General features: G+C 39.5%; 1 protein-coding gene across 1 annotated transcript; it reads right to left on the bottom strand.

Annotated features, from left to right (window-relative positions):
* Positions 1-18379: 18379 nt before the first annotated feature.
* six3a (SIX homeobox 3a) lies at positions 18380-21965 on the bottom strand. Its single transcript, XM_085182351.1, has 2 exons — positions 21131-21965; positions 18380-19382 (listed from the first exon to the last, which is right to left on the bottom strand). The coding sequence occupies exons 1-2, from the start codon at positions 21820-21822 to the stop codon at positions 19190-19192; spliced, it is 885 nt and encodes a 294-aa protein (XP_085038477.1). The 5' UTR covers positions 21823-21965; the 3' UTR covers positions 18380-19189.
* Positions 21966-22136: the final 171 nt, after the last annotated feature.

Below are 22136 nucleotides of genomic sequence, written 5' to 3'. Positions count from 1 at the left end.
AAAATATTCTAACCCCTTGATATTATTGTTATAATTATTTGCATTTTAATTTGGGGAGAGACTGCATGTAAACTCTGCGATAAATGATGAAACATAAAACGATTCACCTATAGTTTCATATACCCTTTACAATAAAAAAGAGAAACACGTGGAATAAAGTCGAGAATTTCTTTGATTCTGAATGATTCTTGACATTTTCTTGGCATTTTTTTTGTCTCTTACGGGTCACCTCCTTATAATATTATAAAACCATATAAGCTGAAAGACAAAATATATAAAACTTTAAGAAACATTTTTAGAGAATCTGCAGGTAAACGTCGATATTTACAGTGTTACAGAAATATTGCTTGAACGATAGTATTTAGGATTTATGATAATTTGTAGTTTCAGTTGAGGATACTTAGACATTTTTCCCTCCAGCTCATTTATGTAATTTTAAATGCAGAACAACGCACAAACCATGTATCCAGCCTTATTTCCTCTGGCTTTTTAAATGTGCTCTGAGCCACCACTTCCCAACGTTAGGAAAATGATCAGATAGCATTACTGAAAATCAAAAGCTGTTAGCCTCTGACACATATATCTCCTGCAAGAAAGGGGATATTGTGTTCTATGTGTGGGCAGACTGTCGGGTCGATATCCCGGGATTATCTCTCTTCTAATCATAAACGCTGCGAGGGAACCTTAATGGGGGAAGATGCAAAGCGGCATCTGTTGCTTCCCACGGTTGCAGTTTTAAAAAACAGATAGATAGATAGATAGATAGATAGATAGATAGATAGATAGATAGATAGATAGATAGATAGATAGATAGATAGATTTTTCAATTTTAAGGACATGAGGTCAAAGTTCATCCAAGTGATTATTGCCGATTTTTTGTTTCTTTTTAAGAAAAGCTCCGCACGCAGTCCAATGTTTTGTAAAAACATCACTCGAAGCATGTGGCATGTGGCCATGGCAGGCAAAGCTGGGCGAAATTTAGACGTGCTTCTCCAACTGGGAACCCTGACGTTCGAGTGATGACACCTTATCTTTCCGCGCTCAGTCCGGGAGAACAAAAGTACCGTAGTGTTTGGAGTAGGAAAAAAACAGAACTGGAAACGACCGCTGAAAGAAGACACTTTGTTTGAACAGCTTCAGCCGCGCAACACCTCCAGCCTCCCTCCCGCCCCCTCCTCCCCTCTGCTGCCTGATCAGTTCGTGCAGAATAAACCTAAAAAAAACATCTTTTCTGCCTTTCATATTTCCATCATAAGGCTTTAGTACCTCCCCTATTTCAGGTTTCGACAGGCAGGCGCGTGCTGCTGGTGTCTTCTGTATTTTCATATCGGAATATAACAGTAGCTTATAGTTTCATAATTTTCTTACATGTTGCGTGTTTATATTGATAAATGTTACACATTATGCCTGATATACTATAATATTATTTTACAATATTACTCGCATTTTAAAAACAAAACACGATGCCAGCATATAGTTCACAGTTAAGTGGGTGTTTTGGTTCACATGTTAATGGGTTGCAAACATTTTTTTTTAATATATTTGAAACAAGGGCGAAACACTCTTTTATTCGTTAATAAGTTATCCTGTAGACCCAGGTGGCTCTAATGGGAGTGCAAATATGAGAAGTGCTCTCAGAGAGTGCGCGAACTGTCTGTAAATGTGAAATATCGGTCACAGCTTCCTGGGAACAGCTTCCTGCGCCTGAAGGTCAATTACATATTCAACACAAAGCCCACAGGTTGTAATTAGCAAGGATTTAAGTACACATGGGTCTATTCACAACAAGCCCAAAACAGCGGCTTTTGAGGAGACATAACACTGAATGTTTGGCCTTTCACCAAACCAACCCTACAACTCTACAAAGAGCTGTGATTTTCGTCTCCTCGTTCTTTCACTCTCTTGTTTCCCATAAGGCTTGAAATGTGAACTTGAACTGGTATTATGAGTGCGCCATGTGTGCCCGGGAAGTGGAGGCTATTAAACTTTTTTTTTTTGTTTGGATGGGGTTTTATTTTTAACAGAAGATGAAAAATCTGCCAGCATTGAAGAAAACGCCTATAACGAGGCGCACTGACGTGATTCTGCTAGGCTGGCTTATGGGGGTAAAGACCCACCAAAGCAACAGATGAGGGAGGAAAAACTGTTCGACAGATGTATCTTGTCCTGGTTTCTTCATCTGTAGGGTATTTAATCGCCTGCCAATTCACAATATAAACAACGCCGTAAAATAGAAGCGAATGCCACTTTGCCCCAAGACCAAAATTCTGAAACAATCAGGAGAGAATGCTGAGTCCTGGCCTCGTAAAGATCACATCCATGCAATTTCACAGCAAAAGGCATGTACTAAGCAGAGCTGTTCTGACCTGAGATCAGTTTTAGCTGTTATTATTGCATCTCCGCACTGTCATTAGCGCAAAAGGCATTATACACACGCGTTTTGCCCGATTTAGTGAATGGTGTGGTGATTTTTATTCATTCTGTTTGTTTTTCTTGATTAAAACAAGAAGCAAAAAACAGAAAAGCCAAAATACGGACTCTTTGGGGTTAAAAACCGCAGACTTTGTATTAAACATTAAATACTTAGTAGCGATTATTTATTTATTATAATCATTGTTTATATGTTTATATATTTTTGGACTCTTTTCCACAACTTTCACTAACTGTGCGATATAAAACAGCATTTTTTTTTTCAATTTTCGAATGAAACAGTCTGATTTGAAAGTTTCTCAGCTGTTAAACTAAAATTGAAAAAGTTATTTTCTCTTTTTAAAAATTGATTTATCAGCTCTGCATTCGAGCCGTCCTTTACTCATAATATCACAAAAACAAGTAACGGCGCAAAAAAAAACAACGCGTTACCCTATTAATCAATAAGCACTGATTGTTATTGATGCTGTCACACTCTTTAAAGTACCTAAGAGTTTCATTAAAAAATATATCATCTCCACGTGTAGATTTTTATGTTTATCTATTATTTTATAGCGCAGATTAGGAGGATACATTTCCATTACATTTTCAGCAATCTGAGAAGAAGCGCTGTCGTCATTTAGGACTTTGAGTGACGATTTCTTTCAAAATTCATCATCGACTGAGATTTTGTAATGAAATATCCTTCAGATAAACACGCGATAAAGATGTTCTGCTCGTGTATTAGCAAACTATTGAGAAGATAAAACCGCTGAATTATTATTGTATGAGTTATAATTAAATACTGCGAAAATGTATTTTGTTACTATAAAAAACAACAGAAGCTTTAAGATTTAGATTTTTGTTCTTCATTTCTGTCTCTTCTATGTGGATGAGTTAACAAAACCTATTTAATCCACATACTTCACCAAATCTGAATATAAAAGGTTTCTTTCAATACACATTTAATCCGGAACCTTTTGTTAAGTGATGTTAACACACTTAATAGAAATGTCAGCTACAGAAACGGTGGTTATAATGTGACACGTTATTGGCCCCATTGGGGAAATTCTCTTTTCACTTAGACCCCCTTCAGGGAGGTCAGAGGTCAAACTTTTATGGCAGCGGCCTCAGAGCTGGAAGGGATTCACTGTTGTTGCTCAAGGAAACTTCAGCAGAGCAGATAGGATTAGACTCAGGTCCTCTGAGTCATGAGCACTTTTAAAATGACTCTCAAAAAAATTCCGGACAAAATGTGCAGCAAATGACGACTCTTTGATTTTGTTGACAATTTGAAAGGTTTTGTGTGGCTATGAGGAAGACAAAATACAGAACTAATATATTGAAACAAAGGATCCCATTAATGTAACCAGTTAATAATTCACCCCACTTGTTGACTGCAACGGTTGGTAGCTGTCCTAACAAGTGTGTTAGACAGCTGGGTTTTACATTACTGATACACTGCCACTGTAATGTGGAGTCTAAATCAGACAGCAGAAAGAAATATCAATTGCATACACAATTACATCTTTCTTCTAATATGCACAGAAACAAGAAAAAAAAGTTAAATCTTTATTTAAGCATCCATATGTTTTGAATGAAGTCATAATCATTAAAAGTTATTATTACATTTTGCATACAGGTCTGAATTCTTTTCGGGGTCTAGTCTTTTTGATTGAGTTTAGTTTATATATATTTTAGTGGATACATCGTGTACACCATATGGTTCACATCTAACAAGTAAATGATCCCTTTATTGATCCTGAGGAGACACAAATCCCTCGGTGGTTACATCAGGAAGGACATCCTAAGTAAAAATCTGTCAAATAAAATATACTGCACTACCTGCTGAGGTGGCTCTTTCTGAATAGGACAAGAGCCGAAAGTAACTTTACTGGATCTAAACTGTCAGACTCAGTTAATAGTTAGAGAAGAGGACATACTCTTCCCTCTCTTCTTGTAGATGACGTCAGACTGTTCATCAGTGCACACAAAAGAGTCACGTGGAATGGGAAGAACATATTTCAGAATGAAATTCCTCTTTCATAATCTGAAAACCACCATTAAAAAATGAATGCAAACATGTGTCACTGTCAGGAAGAGGAGAAGCTGGAAAAAAATGAAAAATAGAAACATTATCCTTCACCTTTGATAAGTTTTACCAAATGATTTTGTGTTTTTAAGTATCAATATAATGCATGGCCTGAATATTATTTGTATGCATTTAAAAATGATATGGATGTCAACATAAATCATTCCCAAAGAAATCTTTGTTATTTTATGAAAATATTTTTAAATTGTGTAACTGGTATTATATTTAAAATAAATCTCCAATGTTTTATGAATGAGGGAAGTTTTGGCCTTCTTTTAACTATAACATTGATATTGATAGAATCTGAGATACTTACTGGCATAATTTTTTTTTTTTAGAATACTTGCCCAGGTCGAACACAGAGATTAAAGTTCATCGTCAGTGTGGTGGTGGTTTGTATAAAAACGTCCTCCTTCTTCATTCCTTACCCAAAATAAACACGGCTAGTTGCAACAAAATCAAAATGCAAAGATTCTAACTATTTCTGATGTTGGTAATGATTAATATGTAGGAGCATTTGCGGGGAAAAAAATGCAATACATATTTGGGATTATAATTAGTTTGGCTGAATACATTATTTTGTGTTGTGAAACTATCTATAACTTCTAACTGAAAAGTTAGAAAAGTTATACTGAAAAGCATATTTGGACTTTGGAATAAATGCTGAATACTGAATAAATACTAGTACAAAAAAACCCATCAACATTGATAGAGTGAGACCATTTGATATACTTTGTTTTAGAATGCATCTTTATGTTTTGTTTAGCTATTTGTCTCTTTTAGTTTACAGCACTTTGAGCGCAATCGCAGTGTTAACATTATTGATGAACCCATTGATTTCACCTTCTCCTCAGCCATTATGCATTTTTGGTGTATCAGGTGTGTCCCATAAAACAGGATAAAACTGTAGGGGGTCTGGGGAGTGAGGAGGAGGAGGGGGACGGCGGGGTGCGCGGTGTAGAGTTACGGTCAAAAACGAGAAAGAGAGAGACATGGCGAGGGGAGTACGAGCATTAATGCACTCCCTGTGTGCTGGACGCGTACTGTTACAAAACACACGCTCTCACACACACATAAGCACACTGCGGGTGCCTTTTGCTCAAGTAAAAGGTCACCTGGCAGACCGAGTCCTGACTTCCATCCTGAGACCTGAGACAAGGAGAGGCATATCAGGAAATAAAGTTTGGTTAGAGTAAACCACTACACTTTTTTACTTCAGTAACACACAATTAAACGGTACAAAGTGAAAACAGGAACACTATACCTTAAATCCCCTTTTCAGCACTTCCAAAAGATATACAGTACAATGGGTTTTAAAGCACTACAGGATTCCTGTTTTATGTAGATTTCTAAGAAAGCATAAGGGCAATATTTCACTATGTTGTTGATTATTTTGTTGATTATTGTGCAATTACACACGAGTCACCACTAATGCATTAAGTAATATGTCATAAACCAGTTATGCACAGAGGACATGATTTAAAGAGTTGGTTTGAAAACTAAAAGAACTTATTTTAGGAGGTTTCAGTCTCTTTGTTTCACTGAGACAGAGGAAACGGTTGTAGTACTAATGTATATGAGTGTGTACACTACAGGGTTAAAGAAGGCTCACCTGGGCTTTTTGCCCCTACTGTAAATTCCAAGATAGAGGACAGACACAGGCTATTCTGATCGCATTAGGTTCACTCCGATAGCTTTTCCAGCTATTGTCACTTGATACCATTCCATTAAATCTGTCCAGCTAAAAGATTAACAGCACCATTCTTTATGCTTTCACTGGGTGTTCACTCTGAACGCCAAAGGGCAGGTTAAATCATGCACAAGATTTTCATAGTGTGCTGTGTTTTACGTTCAGCCTATCTAGCCTTTTTACTTGATGTTATATCAGCTAGCAGTGCATAGTGACACAGATAAATTATAGTAAAACAAGATCATTAATCACAGCCCAGCTTTTCTGTTTTGTTAGTAGTAACCAGCTTGTATTATGATCAAACCTGTGTGTGTCTTTTTTAGTCCAGTAATAATTAAATGGTACTTTTATTCATTATTCCATTAAATTTAAAATACATTTACATTTGTGAGATGAGAACTTCTTTGGGTAGATGCAGGCTATACTGCCGAGTCTGTTTTAGATAGCCGTTCTTATCATTATGATGCACATGATCACTAAATTTTAATGGTACAAAGTTGAAGACTTTCTTATACATTGCTTTGTTTACTTTATGTAACTGTTATGAATGGCCAAGACATCAGTATAGGACAAATTCTGCATATTATTCTAGTGTATTCGATCTCATCTGACAGCTAACCGTAAGACAACTGCCATACTGAGAGAACTTTGTATCAACTTAAATAAATGATCTGACCTCGGTAGCTTTGAACTTTACCAGCATGAATGTGGGTTGCACATATCATAAGATAATCTGGCTGACAAGATAGTCTGGCACTCTCTCCAATTTTTAAAAGTAAAAATTATTGTTAGTTTTCTTTTTGTTGGTGTATTTTAACTGAATTTTGTACATTGCCCAATTTGCTGTAATTTGAATCATGTTTTCCTGAATATTGCACAGAAAAGGATGACAACTAACACAAAAATGAGTGAGTGAAAGAAGTGAAGGTGGGTCTTGACACGGGAACAATGTTATGCTCTGTTCAAAAAACTATTTGTTGCTTTAAGGGATTAAAGGTTGTGCAACTTATTCATATCCTGCTCAGAGTCTGTCTGTTCCAAGTCAGGAGCAGGAACTTCCTTCTAATTTCGATCAGTCAGTATTAGTGTTGATTGTGCACACTAGACCTGTATGTCTAAGTGTGTACAGTGCAGGTTTGTCTGTTTCCAATGAAACACAGTAACGGGTTCAACCTGCCAGACTGTTGACTCACCTTACAGTATGCATGAACATGCTTTGATGTTGGCACTGTGCAGAAATATGAAGGTACTTTTCAGAAACTGCTAAAAACAATTTGCATATGTGTAATGGTGCACAGTACATTATAGCATGTAATTTGCAGGTTATAGTTTTAATATTAGTTTAACGATTACACTTTGGCTACTTTCCGTGCTCTTACTTCATATCATTTCTGTAAATGTAACCACAAACTTAAGCATGGTTACAAACAAAAGAGAAACAAGAAAAAACAAAAGACAGCTTGTTGCTTCTGATATGCTTTCCATGCACCAGAGAAGGAGAGCTTCTCAAAGTTTCACTAAAACACTCATTGCCACGGATTCACTCCACTCAGTACTGTGCAGATTTGTAGGAAGAGTAACAAAACCTCAGAACAGAAGTGATGAAGGGTAACTATTTGGCTCTCTTCAAAATTTAGGGGAAACGACTGGAGCAAAAGGCCTGGAAATCATGACCGCCGCTGCCACCTAGCGATCAGTATGTGTAACCGCATACTGATCAACATAATAGACCATAAAACCAGTGCGCAACCTGGATACTCCAGCAGATGGGCTGAAGCGCAATAAGCAGGTAAAAGCATAACAGCAAAATGGGGAGTACTGGGTATTCCTAACAAAGTATAAAAATAAATAATAATAGATATTAATAATAACTAACAGTTAGGTGAAAACTGTGAAAACAATGACACGTCTTCATCAAGGTCGACAGGTGAAATCATTCATCCACCCAACTGTGTTTGCACAGAGTAGGAAAAGTAAGTATCGTTTGCCCTCTTTTGCATAACTGTCAAACACACAGGAAACCAAAAGTTGCATGAGCAAACATTAAGACAAACATGAGTAAGACAGCATGAATGACTAACAGTAGTTTTACAATGATACCTGTAGTTAACTACACATTTCAATAATATGTTTGTTTGTCTGTTTTACTAAGCCTATTTATTTGTGGCTATATTGAACTTTTTTAAAATATATTTTCAAGTATGCTATGCAGCTAATATGTAACTAGAGCCCAAGTATGACGTTTACTTTTAGGTTAAGTTAAACAGATTGAGCTCATAGGCGTGGTGTCTTACTGCTGCACAGAGATACACTGTTTTGTGATAACTTAGAGTTATTTTGAAACATGGGCAATGTAATAGTAAGGGGTGATGCTTCACAATGACAGGCACATTTTGACTAGTAGAAAAATGGTTTTCAAATCCACATGTCTGTACAAAAAACGGAGGAAGACATAGAACTACAGCTTTCTGATTCTCTATCTAGCCTTCCCCTTGTTTCTCATCTCTTCACTCTCTTCCCCATCTGCCCAGTTCTTCCTAATAACTTACACTAGACTGGTCCCCGAGCTGTGGACTCATCTTGTTGTGATTTTTTTCCCTCACCCACAGCAGTGGCAGCTGCTTGAAGTCGTTTTTGCTTTGTTGCCGTTAACTTGCTGCTTGATTAGCTCCTCCGCTGCACATCAAACGTCCCTGGGTTTCAGCCAAAGCAATTTTGTAGTGCGAAATGCAGAAAACATGCCACGGGTATAATTTCACTACACAATAAGAGGTAGACGTAGATGGGGGTATGTATCAGTGACCTTAAAGCTTCTGTATACATCATTTGTAATTTATTGCACACTTGACTTGACACACACACACGTGTAACTACTGGAATGGATCTGGAAGCCATGAATGCCATTAGCAGCTTGAATAGACCGCAAGAAATGCTGCATGTGCTTTAAAGTAAATGCATAAAGTTCGATGGTGGAAAGCTTTACATGTGATGCATTTTTAGTGAAAGTATGCTGGATCATTTAATACCTTTTGTTTCCATCCCATGGTTTATCTACAATTGTCATCTCATGAATAAAAGGAGCGAGCTCATGATGACACCTTGTGGTTAAAGTTGGCATCTCGTAGCAATTCATTTTCTGCATAATGACTCATATCCATACAACAGCTAGTCTGGAGCATCTCATTCCTATCTTATTCCCACAGGTCAATTTAAAGCCAAACCAGGAAAGGGAAACAGGACATCCTACTGTAGATATTACCATGTGATTACATGGTACATGGATGCCATTTAACAATTGCAGCAACGGCCATAAACTTTGGCTTTATGAGGTCACAAACTGACTCTAATATTGCTATTTGCAAAAATATATTGATTGAACCCATCCTGCCAATACATTAACGCCCATAATAAAATCTGGTTTCATGGCAATTTGATTTTAAGATAAAAAAAAATACACTCCCACTTCCTTACACGCAACCAAAGGAAAGAACAGTTTATGTGACAACATCAACATATAACACTTTAAATGTTTTCGGAAGTATTTTTCCTGTTTGTTCGTTTTTGTCAGGGGTATGATAGTCAGCTGAATGGAAATCTGACTGCTACAAGACATGCACCAGTGTGGCATGCTGAAGTAGGAAAGATCATGCAGCTGCCTTATAAAGCTATTCCCAGGCAAAGAATCCTTCTGGGCAACTTCATGAATGTTCCCAGTAATGCAAATGGAAGCAGTTTAGAGTTTTCACTCCACTTAACAAGAATGTTTTTTCTGGTGGATGAATCACTAGATGGCAGTATAACATAATGAGACAGCTAGCAAGTATATAAAGTTGCAAGACGCTGATGCACTCATAGAAGATGGTGTGCATTTTTTTTTTTTTCTCACTCATTCACATTTGAATGAATGAATGTGAGGAAGTGCTATCTTAATCCCAGAGCAAACACTATCAAACATCTCACTCATCTCTCCTCCCTGGGGGGTAACCAATATGCTAGAGAGGATTACATCAGGGAAATCAGAAGAGTGCATATTTGCGCATCGCCCACTGACACTGTCACACCAAGAACAGACACCACTGGGTTAAGCCAATTGACCATTTACATGGCTCTCAGCCTCTCCCTTTGGCCTCACTCGATTTTCTCCAACTGTTCACGTTCAGTTCTGATGCTGTTTGCAAATGTGTGTGTGTGTGTGTGTGTGTGTGTGTGTGTGTGTGTGTGTGTGTGTGTGTGTGTGTGTGTATGTGTGTGTGTGTGTGTGTGTGTGTGTGTGTGTGTGTGTGCGTGTGTGCATAAAAGCAGACAGAGAGAAGATACGGAAACTAAAGGTAAATATTTGATGATGGAGTAAAGAAGAGAGCATATTGCTATATCTGTTGACAGATCAATACCCAGTCAGTTTAAATAGTTTTTTGAATGAATGCTTTTGGTTCATTCTTTAGCTGAACCAAAATCACTGAACTTCCTTAAAGACGTGAACTTGTGAAGGGCTTTTGCTGTTTTGAACTGTAACTGCTCCTGCTTCATCCACCTCCACAGACATACATTAGGTCTCTGAGCTCTGAACACTTGGCCATGTTTTCTTTCTCCTCTCTGTCTCTTATGGGAGCTATGCAGCTGCTGTTGCTTGATGAACTGGACTGAGTGAAGGGAGTGCAGAGGACAAGGCCGGTGTATGCATCAATAATGCATGTGTTTTGGAGGCCACCTCAGGACAGAGGCCATTTTTTAAAAAGGGCGCTTTAAAGGTGCTCCACAACCGAGTCATGTACAGGAACTTATTAAAAATAGAAAAAGTGGTCGAACAAAACAGCCAGCTTCAGCTGAGGGCCTCTACCACATGAGCCAGTTATTAACAAGCAAGGTTCATGTTACACGAACATCTTAACTAAATGCTCTCTTAGATGATAAACTGTGAAGGATACATTTGAAACAGGAATTGAAATGAAATTTCTTTTCTTCTTTTTTGTTTTTGTTTGCAGATGCTTAATCTCTCTCTCTCCCCCCCTCCCCCCCAAGAGCATCTGTACCAAGTAAAACCTTTCAGCTGGAATCCTAATTTGTGTTACAGAAGGTGGAGAGTATACATGCAGTCATGCAGTATGTAGTTATATTATTTGAATACAGAATGTAGTTTTGTTTGTTTGCCTAAATTTATGTATGTTACATTTTTTTTATCCACATTTCAATTAATATTCTATGGACTCTCTGATATAGACAAAGTACATGCTCTTAAAAGGTAAATTTAAAGTCGACTGATCCAAAGTGCATTTTTTACCTCCAGGCTCCACGCTAATATGTCTATAAATGTTGGATGTATCTCCATCTAACTGGTTGAACTATAAATCAACTCTAGTGACCCCAGATAAAGGTTGCTTATACACTCACGTCAACTTGAAATCCAGCTGAAACCGCTTTAGGATATATGAGTGAGTGCAAAATGGGAAAGTGATCGCTTATGGCATGCAACATGGTGGGATGCGCTTCTCCTCTTGCAAGGATTTAATGGCAGATTCTGGCCTAGTTGCCCTAAGCATTTCACTGTCCATTTACAGTGAACCCTTCTCTGTTGCATACTTTCTGTCCCCCCTCCCTACCTCCTGCTCTCCACAATAGGGGAGTTAAACTCTAAAAGGCCTCGCTCCAGCGGACACCATTACTCTCCCCTCTCTGTGACCATCACTACCAGTTCCCCTATTTCTCACCAACACAGACTGGTCAGTCATTTGGCTCCTTGCCAGTCTCTGTAAAATTCTGGGTATCAGTTTTGAAAAATTAACTAGGGATTGGTGATTCCATTACAGTCCCTGGCATCCGAATCCTTGAGCATTAAATGCAGTGTTCCAACATTGTTTGACTTTCATGCTATTAAACTTTAAAGACTGCATCCTGTACAGTGCATATACACTATGTGTGGGGATGATGTGACTTCACTGGCCTGCAGGGATGTTCATGCCTACCATGACATCAACTAGAGCACAAGGAAGGTGCACTGATGGGGCAGTTTGCCTTTCTGATGTATACTGATAATAAAATTGTTGTAACAAGAGACATCTTGTTACAACAAGTCCTTGGAACTCTGGTTGCTGTAATACAAACATGGACAATCAAAGATTCCAACACAACATTTACATCAACAATTAAGACTCTATATAAAGCACTGCAGCAGTTGTGATAAACTTTGTTTAAATTCAAGAGAACCTTGAATTTTGGTGCCTTTTTTCTTCTTCTTTGGAGGTGCTTGACAAAAAGGTAACCAAAGCTTGGGGTTATTTTTTTTATTATTCCACACGATTCCTCTAGATGGCAGTCAAGGAACACGTTTGGCCCTCCGCTCAGCTCTTCCTGGCCACCGCTTTCCACTCACAGTATGGACTTTTCCTCTGGTCGGCTGTTTGAGAGGGGGTCGTTGGCATCCAGGGTAAACCTTTCCAAAGCTTTGTAAATGGAGGTTAAATTGATAAGGACACCCAGGCATCAGTCAATCCCCGACCTTTTGTTTGGTACATGGGCACAAAAAGGAGGCGTGTCACCGGGCAAGCTTTACTAAAGCTGATGCTTTTATCGTGTTTCACATATTAGTCACATATGCTAATCATTTATTGCTCAATATATATTTGCATAACTATAGCCTCTTGTGAGCTGATGTCTCCGTTTCAAAAACAGATATAGGTTATATAGGACACGGCATAGTCGGGTCAGCGTTACCATTTTATTATTTTAGCTTTATTTCGTCAGAAATACCCCCAAACACTTTGAGCTCATCAGAGTAGACCCAGCATTTTTAACTTAGATATCAGCTTTTAGATATACAGTGTCCCTTTGACTAAATTGCTTTCTCGTCATTGCTGGTTTTGGAGCACTAAAAACACATGCCAGAATTGTTTTTGTTTTGATTAGCTTTTGAGAGATGTGCGTCAAAAAGACAAACCGTTTAGTTTAGCCTATGATGTAAAGTGCCTTGTAGGCCGAAATAGAACCTCGTTTACGGTTAAAAGGGACAGATGTTTTTTTCATGCATTGCCATCCCAAAACCTTAGTGGTTAAAGAAAAGGTTGGGAGTGTCGGCCTATGAGGTGTCTAAGAACAGCGGAACCGGGTGTCTGTGTCCAGGTTCATTCAGTGCTTTCAGCGGCCGACCAGTGGGCAGGAGCTCCAGCTGACAGACAATAGCCTTCAGCATCAGACCAGGGAACAATCACCAATTCATGGAAGGAAAGGGGTGGGGGGGAGTAAAGAGGGATGTGTCACCGAAATGTACCAAGACAGAGAGTACATACGGGAGGGAGTGTGTTTCACAAGTTTCTTGCGAAAAACAAAAACTAAAAATCCAGTATTATCATTATTATGATTTTAACCAAGCACGAATGAGGGGCAATTTAACCCTGCGGTATGCTGAAAGACAAAATAAACCAACTCACCCCCTCTTTAATTTGTGGCACATGATGTGTATAATGTCTGTACGTTCACGGCGCATTTCCCATTGCACGCATCAGTGCCGTGTAGTACCGTGCCATGCTAAGAAGGCCTGAGAACGGCGGTAGAAAACACAGGTGCTGGGGCTCCATTTAAGCTGCTCAGCCCTCTGTCCACTCGGTGTGCACAAGCCGAGAGATCACAGCCTGCACCCAGCGCCCCCACCCCAACACGCACATACAAACAGCTCCATACGTGCCGGGCGTATGTACACGCGCGAGAGGAGTGGGGTGGGGGGCTCATATTCGCTTGAGTAAGCTAGATTTGGGTTGCTTTCATGTTATGCTTGTTTTAAAAAGATGAGGCTTGTGCTATAGAAGTCCACACTAATAAGCATTAGACTGGAGTATTTCTTGACACCCTCTCGCCTCACATGCAATCTCACTCCTCCCAACCTGACTGTGAAAGAGAGAGTATGAGCCCATCTGCCCCTCAGTAGCCTTCAAATTTAAAAAAAGAAAAGAAAAGAAAGAAAGGGGTGGGGGGGACCTTTTATCATTGCTTCTACCTTGTGTGACCTCCAATTTACAATTTAATGCTCAAAAACTTTTTTCCTTTTAATGTTGCTCTCAATTAAAAAGTGTGTGCGTGTAATAAATGACTTGCATGAAGGAAACTGTGTGTGTGTGTGTGTGTGTGTGTGTGTGTGTGTGTGTGTGTGTGTGTGTGTGTGTGTGTGTGTGTAATGAGGTTTGGGGGGTCGATCAGTTTGCAACAAGCAGCAGGTGCATGGCGCCGACATTAGTGAAATCAGCACAATTTACACACCTCGTGCACAGACGCATTTTACACCATACCAAAATGTCTCGTCAGACCTGCCTGCTTTTAACCACGCAAAATCATAAAACCATCGATCTCATTCACCTATAACCTAATATCAATACAACTGAATTAGCTGGGTTTTTTATTTTTATTTTTTAATTACTTCTTATCTATCATAACACATTTGTTGATGCTTACATGTATAGGTATTTCTTGTCATCTGTCTATTAAAATGTTTGGAAGGATAGTTGTGTTGAACTGTGATGGTAAGGTGAAAAAACAACGTGTAATCAATGCAGACTCAAAGCATTTGGCCTTTGCAGAGATGGCTAATTGCAGATAATATTTCACATAAAGCCCCGGAAAAACAGAGAACAGTAGTTCCCCGTCAAAAACACTGAATGGCAGGTCACGGTCATACAACTATAAATTACCACTCGGTCAAGAGGAATGCTGGGAGCCCTGCTTCTTACCTACTGAAGAAAGGAGGCACAGAAAGTTTAGTCCAAAGGCCCCGTTCATTCCTGCACTGACAGCCGTGCGGCTGAGGCTATAGGAAAACTGGTGCTCTTTGGCTGCTGCATGAATACACACCAATAGAAAAGTTGTGTTCAGTTAACCGGTGAAATCCGAGAAAAAACGGGGCAGGGCAAGTATTTCTCACCGCCAACTCCGGTCTAATAGCCCCCTCCTTCCTCTGGTCCCCTATAGTTGCGTTGACAGTGTCTGCGTTAACTTCTTTGTACACGATGTTATAGTTGAGAACGAAGGGAAAGTTCAACTCTGACCTCTAAGCGGATCATCGCGACGCAAACAACCATCAGTTCAAACACGAATCAATTGTATTTTGTTCAGAAGAGAACCCGCTTTGCTTTTCTCCCTGTAAAGGCACTTCAAATCTGGAAGCGATCAAAAAATAATCGTCTTTACGTTGTCGACGTTCATGCCAATCTTTTCTATTTCCTTTTTTTTTTGACAGACGCGGTATTTTTCCCCACATAAATGCAAATCGACTCCAGGAAGCGAAAAGAAAGGGTGAAAAAACACGTGAATCTCCATTGTTGCCGCACTTGTCTCACATTCTCGTTTACTCTCATGTAAGTATCACACACAGAGATTACTCCTCGCTAAGTTCTTTTGTCTTGTGATCCATATTTGAGTTGACAGATCACGAACAAGAGCTCCCCCACTGTTAATGACCCCAGTGAGCAACAGATAGACTCGCACTTCCAGATCTTTTTTTTTCTTTTTTTCCTGCCGCTCCTCTGGCCTACATATGTTTGCAGCTAGAACAATTCTGTATCTGTTTACATGGCTCTCATTTACATTGTTTAACATGCTCTAATGGAAAACTCACTGAGATTTAATTAATATTGACTTGTTTGTCTGTTGCTCCTATAACACTATACCGTTCAATTACGATGATAGGTCTCTAACACAAGATTTGCTGGAGTATTTACTGCAAAGCCTTATAAATATTCTCGTGGTGATTAAAACTGCAAATATAAGGGCTACGAAGGAGTGTAACTGGCGACTGTAAAGTTTGCATCCTTAGCTCACTTAAAAAAAAAGAAAAAGAAAGAAAGAAAAAAACACTACTTCAAAAAACGCTTGTATTTCTTTTTAAGTAAGTTAAGTTTATGTGCATAAAACAGCGTTTTCCAGGGCCGTGGGTTTAATGAACGTAATGTTGCGCAAATGAAGCCCATTCATCGCTTGTTTTATATTCATGTGTCCCTATCTGTGGCTCCATCTCTCAGATACAGCCCTAATCCTCGTGTCCTCTTTTGCCGATAAAAATGCTCTTCAGTTTACGATTAATTTAATCTCAATCATAGCCGGGACTTGTCGCAGCCAATAAAACTTGTGGAGTGCGTAAATGGAGAGGCGGGGGGTGCGTGATAAGGTCTGGTGGAGCGGCGGTGCCATGTCCCCACGGTGCTCTTGATAGGGCCTATCTGTCTCTTGCAGGCCGGTTTAAGAACCGGAATGGGTTTAAAATATGATACAGATTTACTTCATCTACGATCGACTGCCAGTGAGTGCGGCTGGAGATGCTTTGTTTTAGCCAAGCGGGGAGCTGAGCCTTGCGTTTGTCTGCGTCATGTCCTCGGTTACTTCAGGATCACAGACCTATTGAGTCGAATGGCGGAGGCTTTTGACACTACACTTGTTTTAGGTCCTGCTTGGTTTCTGTCTGGTGGGGGCTTTTGCATGTAGATAGCTTTATGTGGTGACTTCATCCAGTGGCCTGATTACATTTACTCAGTGTGTAAAAAAAAACCAAAACAAAAAAAAACATAAGATAGCCCATAACTTTTTTCAAGCCAAATTTCACATTTAGTGGAGGGAATTTCAACAACAAATATCTCAAAAAAAATGCTTTTATGTTTTTTACAATCCCCCTGTCATTGCTTTTCTAAATAAAGTCATTAGAAAAACACATTGAAGTAGTTCCATTGGGGGCGTTTTGTGGTGTCTTGGTCTGTATTCAAAATTTAAATACCTCCTCACATTTTCCGTGGGCACACTCATGATCATTTGTATATAGGCTTTCACTTTTTCTTTCTTTCTTTCTTTCTTTCTTTCTTTCTTTCTTTCTTCTTTTTTTTTTTTACAAAAAAAGTCATAAAAAAAGAAAGAAATAAAATATCCTGGTAGTGATCTGCAAATTATCTGTAACACCACAGGTAATAACGGGTGCTGGAAACAGGAAACTTTAGTTCTCTTATTAAAATCAGAGAGAAATCTGCCATGATTAAATAAATGGAAGTTTATACTGCTGGAGTCCTCTTCGCAGGTTTTATGCCAGTGCTCAGTTTCTGAAAGTCCTGCGGTTTCTCCTACCAAACAGTGGCTACTGTCCTACTTTCTGTTACTAAAGACACCACCGCAGCACTCACAGACTCGATTCGTATCACAGAGTTGCGTGTAGCACATTTACATGTGGAGAGCCCGAGCGCTGCTTCTAGGAAACAAATCTCTGAGAAAGTGTTTCCACCAAAACTGCAGTTCGTGCAACAGTGTCCTGTAGCAAATCTGCTCTAGTCTGCAGAATAATTGGTTGGGGATTTGGATGCAAAGGGACTGCAGGAGAGAAAGCCTTTTTTTGGAGGGGGAAATGGTTCTCGTCCGAGGAAGAAAAGCTCTTTTCAGGGGCCACAATGGGAGATTGGGACAGGGGAGGAGTCCCATCGTGATTAGCCCATTTAATGGCGCGTTTACTTAATTTCTGTATTCACTAGCAACGGTAAACAAAAGGGGAAATGGCACTCACATTTTTAAGTGCTGCATGACGTTGACATTTGCCAGAATTTGGAGAATGAGGCAGTCATATAGGCGATTTTGCCTGCATCATATACGTTTGAGCCAGGGGTGTAATCATAAAATAAAGCAGACGTCTTCTTTTGGAAAATAAAATTACAAACTTAAAACTGAATTACAGCGTTGTGCCGCTTTTATCGCTGCACAAGACCAAGCTGTCTACGCCAAGACGATACATATAATGAAATCCTGAGTTAACACTGTACTTGAAATGAAATCAAACTAATTTTAGGTGAGACCAGCCCCCTGACTGCATAACCTGCTCCGAGGCTGGATAAGCCACGATGAGCATTAATGCTTCCACAATCCAATAATGATCCAATATGAACATGTGTTTAGCCACTTATCACTGTCCTTATCCGTAATCGGATGGAAATACAGACATCAGCATGCAAAGAGGTATAGCAAAATGAATAGTGCGTTTGATCTTTAGAGTCGTAACTACAAGACACATAATAACTACGCGATGAAAGGGAAATGACATTGGCAAATGCAAATAAGCGCTCAGAGTGACCCCGGTGGACGGAAGAGTATATATATGTTTTTGGTTTTGTTTCTGTTTTTTTTGCCATTAACAACCCACCAAAAATCAAAGAAAACCAACAAAAACGCCTACAGCACTTCAGTTTTAAGTTTTGACAAATATTTTATGTAGGAACACCAAGTCAAGAAAAGTGAGGAAGGGATAGAAAAGAGGATGACACGGGGGAGAGCAATAATTATGTACAAGCATATTTCTACACGTATATTACAGACCGGGAGAATGATCGCATTATTTGAGATATACATAATTCAATATAAAATTTCGAAAATAAAATTCTGATACAGTCATAAACGGTTCTGTTCGACATTTTTTGACCATGTACCCCACAGGCAGTGACAGAAGTGTATTAAAAAAAGGTGCTTACGACTTAAAATGATTGTCTGATGAACACAAAGTAAAAACAGGATTGCATCTTGTCTGCATGGCGGCTGCTTCACCGTCATATCATCATCATCACTTGGACTAGAACCGGAGATGGGAAAAGGTGCGACGAAAACACCAAGACGATCTGTTTTATTCCCTCTGATCGATGTTCCTGATGGAAAATCTTGCATTCAGGATTATTTCCCTGATTACAAAATCAAAAATAAAATAAAATAAAATAAAAAAAAACCCATCATGCAAGTAGTCTAGTAGTATGGTGGTGGTGGTGGTGTGGGGGGATGAAGAGGAGGGGGAGGCGTGGGTCCTTTGAAAGCGCTTTTTAATAATAAAAAAACAAAAACAAAAACAAAAAAAAAACCGACGTGCTTTTAACTCTTTTTATTTTAATATTTATATCAATCGGTCCTTTTTCATCCGCGATATTTCATAGTCTTTTTTCTTCCTCTCAGGTCCATTTTCCCTGTAAATATTTCTCTTTTTGTTTGTTTTTGTGTTTTTTTTCTCCGTATCATACATCGCACTCCGAGTCACTGGATGTGACGGACAGGATGGACGTCCCAGTATCAACTCTCTCTGTCATACTGGAAACGCTGGTGGTGGGACTTGCCGCGGTTGAAGGCGACTCTGCCGAGCTGTGAGGGGTGAGACCGGCCTCTGAGAGGGACCTCATACCGGCTGGTCCTATTGCTTGGTGTTGGAGCCTGGAGAAGAAAAGAAACGAGGAGGGGGGAAAAGAGAAAAAATGAGAGAAATGGCAATTAGACCTGAGAATGTCCCCCTTCCCCTCCTCCTCCTGCAAAATAGGGGTTCAAACTCGCCTTTCTTTCCCCCTGCCGGCCCCAGGCATGCATGCGTGCTTTTATCAAATAGCCAGCTTTCAGGGGACAAAACACATCACTATTTAGACTACCAAATGTTGGATGAAATGTACTAGGGCTGTGTTGTTGTTGTTGTTGTTGTGCTTTTTTAACTTAATTAATTTTTCTTCGTCCTAGTCAACACTCTGGAATATAACTGATCCATGTTGCCAGTGCAGGAAAGCTTCAAATCCAACTTGCTGTCTTTGATATGGGCAGTTTGAAAACATTTTCCATTTGGAAATCTATGTTACTGCTCTGAGTTTGTTCAGCGTTTATTATTATTTCTTCATTCTGCACACGTGTATTTATGCTCATCAACAGGACTTTGCACGCCTAAAACCCCAAAAATAATTATATATCATTGTTTGAAATAAAATAAGGGTATTCTCACAACGACAAACTGCCGTGAGCCTTTGGCACAGATGTGTTTTAGTCTGATGGCAGGGGACGTGTATGAATGAGTGACGTCGAGATCCAGGTTACTCCAATCATCCTAAATGTTTATCTCCAATCCACTCATGATAATAACTCCATCGCGTGGGGATAATGTCAGCCTGGAAATATATCTATTCATTTAGCAAAAATATTAGAGTACTGTTCATATGGCTTAGTGCTCTCCAAAGTATTTTCTAATCAATTATGGCATTTCAGTGGAATGATACCACACTTAATGTTATGAATACAGCCCATGTCTTCAGATGTTTTTCTCTACGCATGCTCAGATATCAATAATATCGTTATTATCCTTTGAGATAATCGTTGTGTTCAACAACACTAAGCAACATTTGATGTTAAAACGCTTAACGCTTGCATTAAGAACTTCAATTGGTCAATACACATAAATAAATAAATAAATACATTTACTAAATTTAACAATTTAATATGTGTTTACATGTAAAGATAAGACGATTTAACTTTAGAATAATTATTTAAAAACAAAAAAAAACTAAACACTGTCCTGTTTTTATTTCAGCTGATTGAAATAATTCACTTGTTTACAATTTTACAAGCGAAATAGTTGTAAAATTAAACAAATCCTGCAGCGGATGGTTTTTCTAAATATAAATTCAATAATCTTCATGTGTTGCAAGAATACTTCCCCTCTTGTAAAAATATAAACAAGGTGTTTCTGTTTAAAAAGAACTCGGCTCAATTATCTATCAAGATTGACAACAAATGTAGTTTGTGTTTGTATTATTTTATTAGTCAGTTTTTTTTAAATTCCAAACTTTAGATTAATTGTATTTTTCATTCTTAAATACAATTTGCATTCAATTTAAAATACATTAAAAATGATCAATCTGCGAAAAAATTTTAAAAGCTAATTTTTAATAATAATAGTGAAGTTTTTATGCTTAGGAGAACTCTGGAGATCTACAAAAGGAATATTTTCGACGTTTATCCGGGTTTGATAACAAAATGTCGCCGCAGCGCAGTCCCTCCACCTGACAGCCAGACTTATCTTTTTCCTAGACAGTCTCCAATCGCAATATAAGGCTTTAAAAAGCTCGCATTTTCTTTTGAATGTGCATTAAAGACAAACTTGTATGCATACTCGTGTTTCGACGGCACACAGAAAAGTAACTAACCTGTTTTTGGCAGCCGCAGCTCTGTCTCTTTGCCTCCGGTTTTTAAACCAGTTTCCGACCTGTGTGGGAGTGAGTCCAGTGGCTTGAGCCAATTCCCTTTTCTTGCTGGGATTTGGATATGGGTCCTGAAGGTACCACTCCCTCAACAGGCTCCGTGTCCGCTCTTTGAAACAGTGCGTCTTCTGCTCGCCGTCCCAGATGGTCCGAGGCAGCGGAAACTTCTTCCGTACCCGGTACTTATCGACAGGTCCGAGGGGACGACCGCGGAGCTTCTCGGCCTCCTGGTAGTGAGCTTCCAGCCACATGGCCTGCAGTTTGCCATGAGAGTCCTTGGTGAACTTGTGGTTCTCCAGGATGTGGTAGAGGTCTCTGAAATTCCCGGTGTGGAACGCCACCACGGCCCGAGCGCGCAGGATGGACTCATGCTTGTTGATCGCCTCGCACGCTCCCGGAGCCACAGGCAAGGACCAGAGGAAGCGGCCCAGCCGTTCGATGTCCCCGGTCTCTTCCAGCGTCTCGCAGACGCTTGCCACCTGCTCCGGGGAAAAGTTGAGGGTCGGTAGTTGAAACATGGACAAGTCTTCTGGAGACCTGGTGGTGGGAGCGCTGTTCGCCAGGAGCAGAGGGCGATCAGCGAAGTTTGGCAGGAAGAAATGGGAGGGATAAAGCTCTAAAGGGGATCTGAAAACCATGGAAATGACCTGAGAGAGAAAGAAAATTATCGAGAAAAAGGGAAAAACCGAAAAATACGGCAAGTAAAAAAGATTGAATGATTCAATGGCTATCGCCTAATGACACCAGCCTCATAATATCTCCCCCCTAAATCCGCCGTTGAGTGTAGCATTGAAACATTTTGTTTCCCTTTTCTATTGGTCTTCTTGGTGTCGTTGTAGCGTTGTCATGGCAGCCCTGCCAATCACTGTCAAGCGTGCCAATCATTAGCCAGTACGTAGCGCGAGGCTTTCACCACTTGTGCAGCATGCACGGGGGGTTATCAGAGTCTCCA

Source organism: Neolamprologus multifasciatus, chromosome 13 (assembly GCF_963576455.1).
Source record: "Neolamprologus multifasciatus chromosome 13, fNeoMul1.2, whole genome shotgun sequence".
Taxonomy (NCBI): Eukaryota; Metazoa; Chordata; class Actinopteri; order Cichliformes; family Cichlidae; genus Neolamprologus; species Neolamprologus multifasciatus.
Note: the sequence above shows the minus strand (reverse complement) of the source record. Positions and strands in the feature narration are given on the sequence as shown.

Bases quoted from the DNA above. Each gene is read 5' to 3' on its own strand.
- six3a (XM_085182351.1), bottom strand. From the start codon at position 21,822: ATGGTTTTCAGATCCCCTTTAGAGCTTTATCCCTCCCATTTCTTCCTG. The intron at 19,383-21,130 runs GTTAGTTACTTT...TTTCTTCTCCAG, and splicing joins GCTGCGGCTGCCAAAAACAG to GCTCCAACACCAAGCAATAG.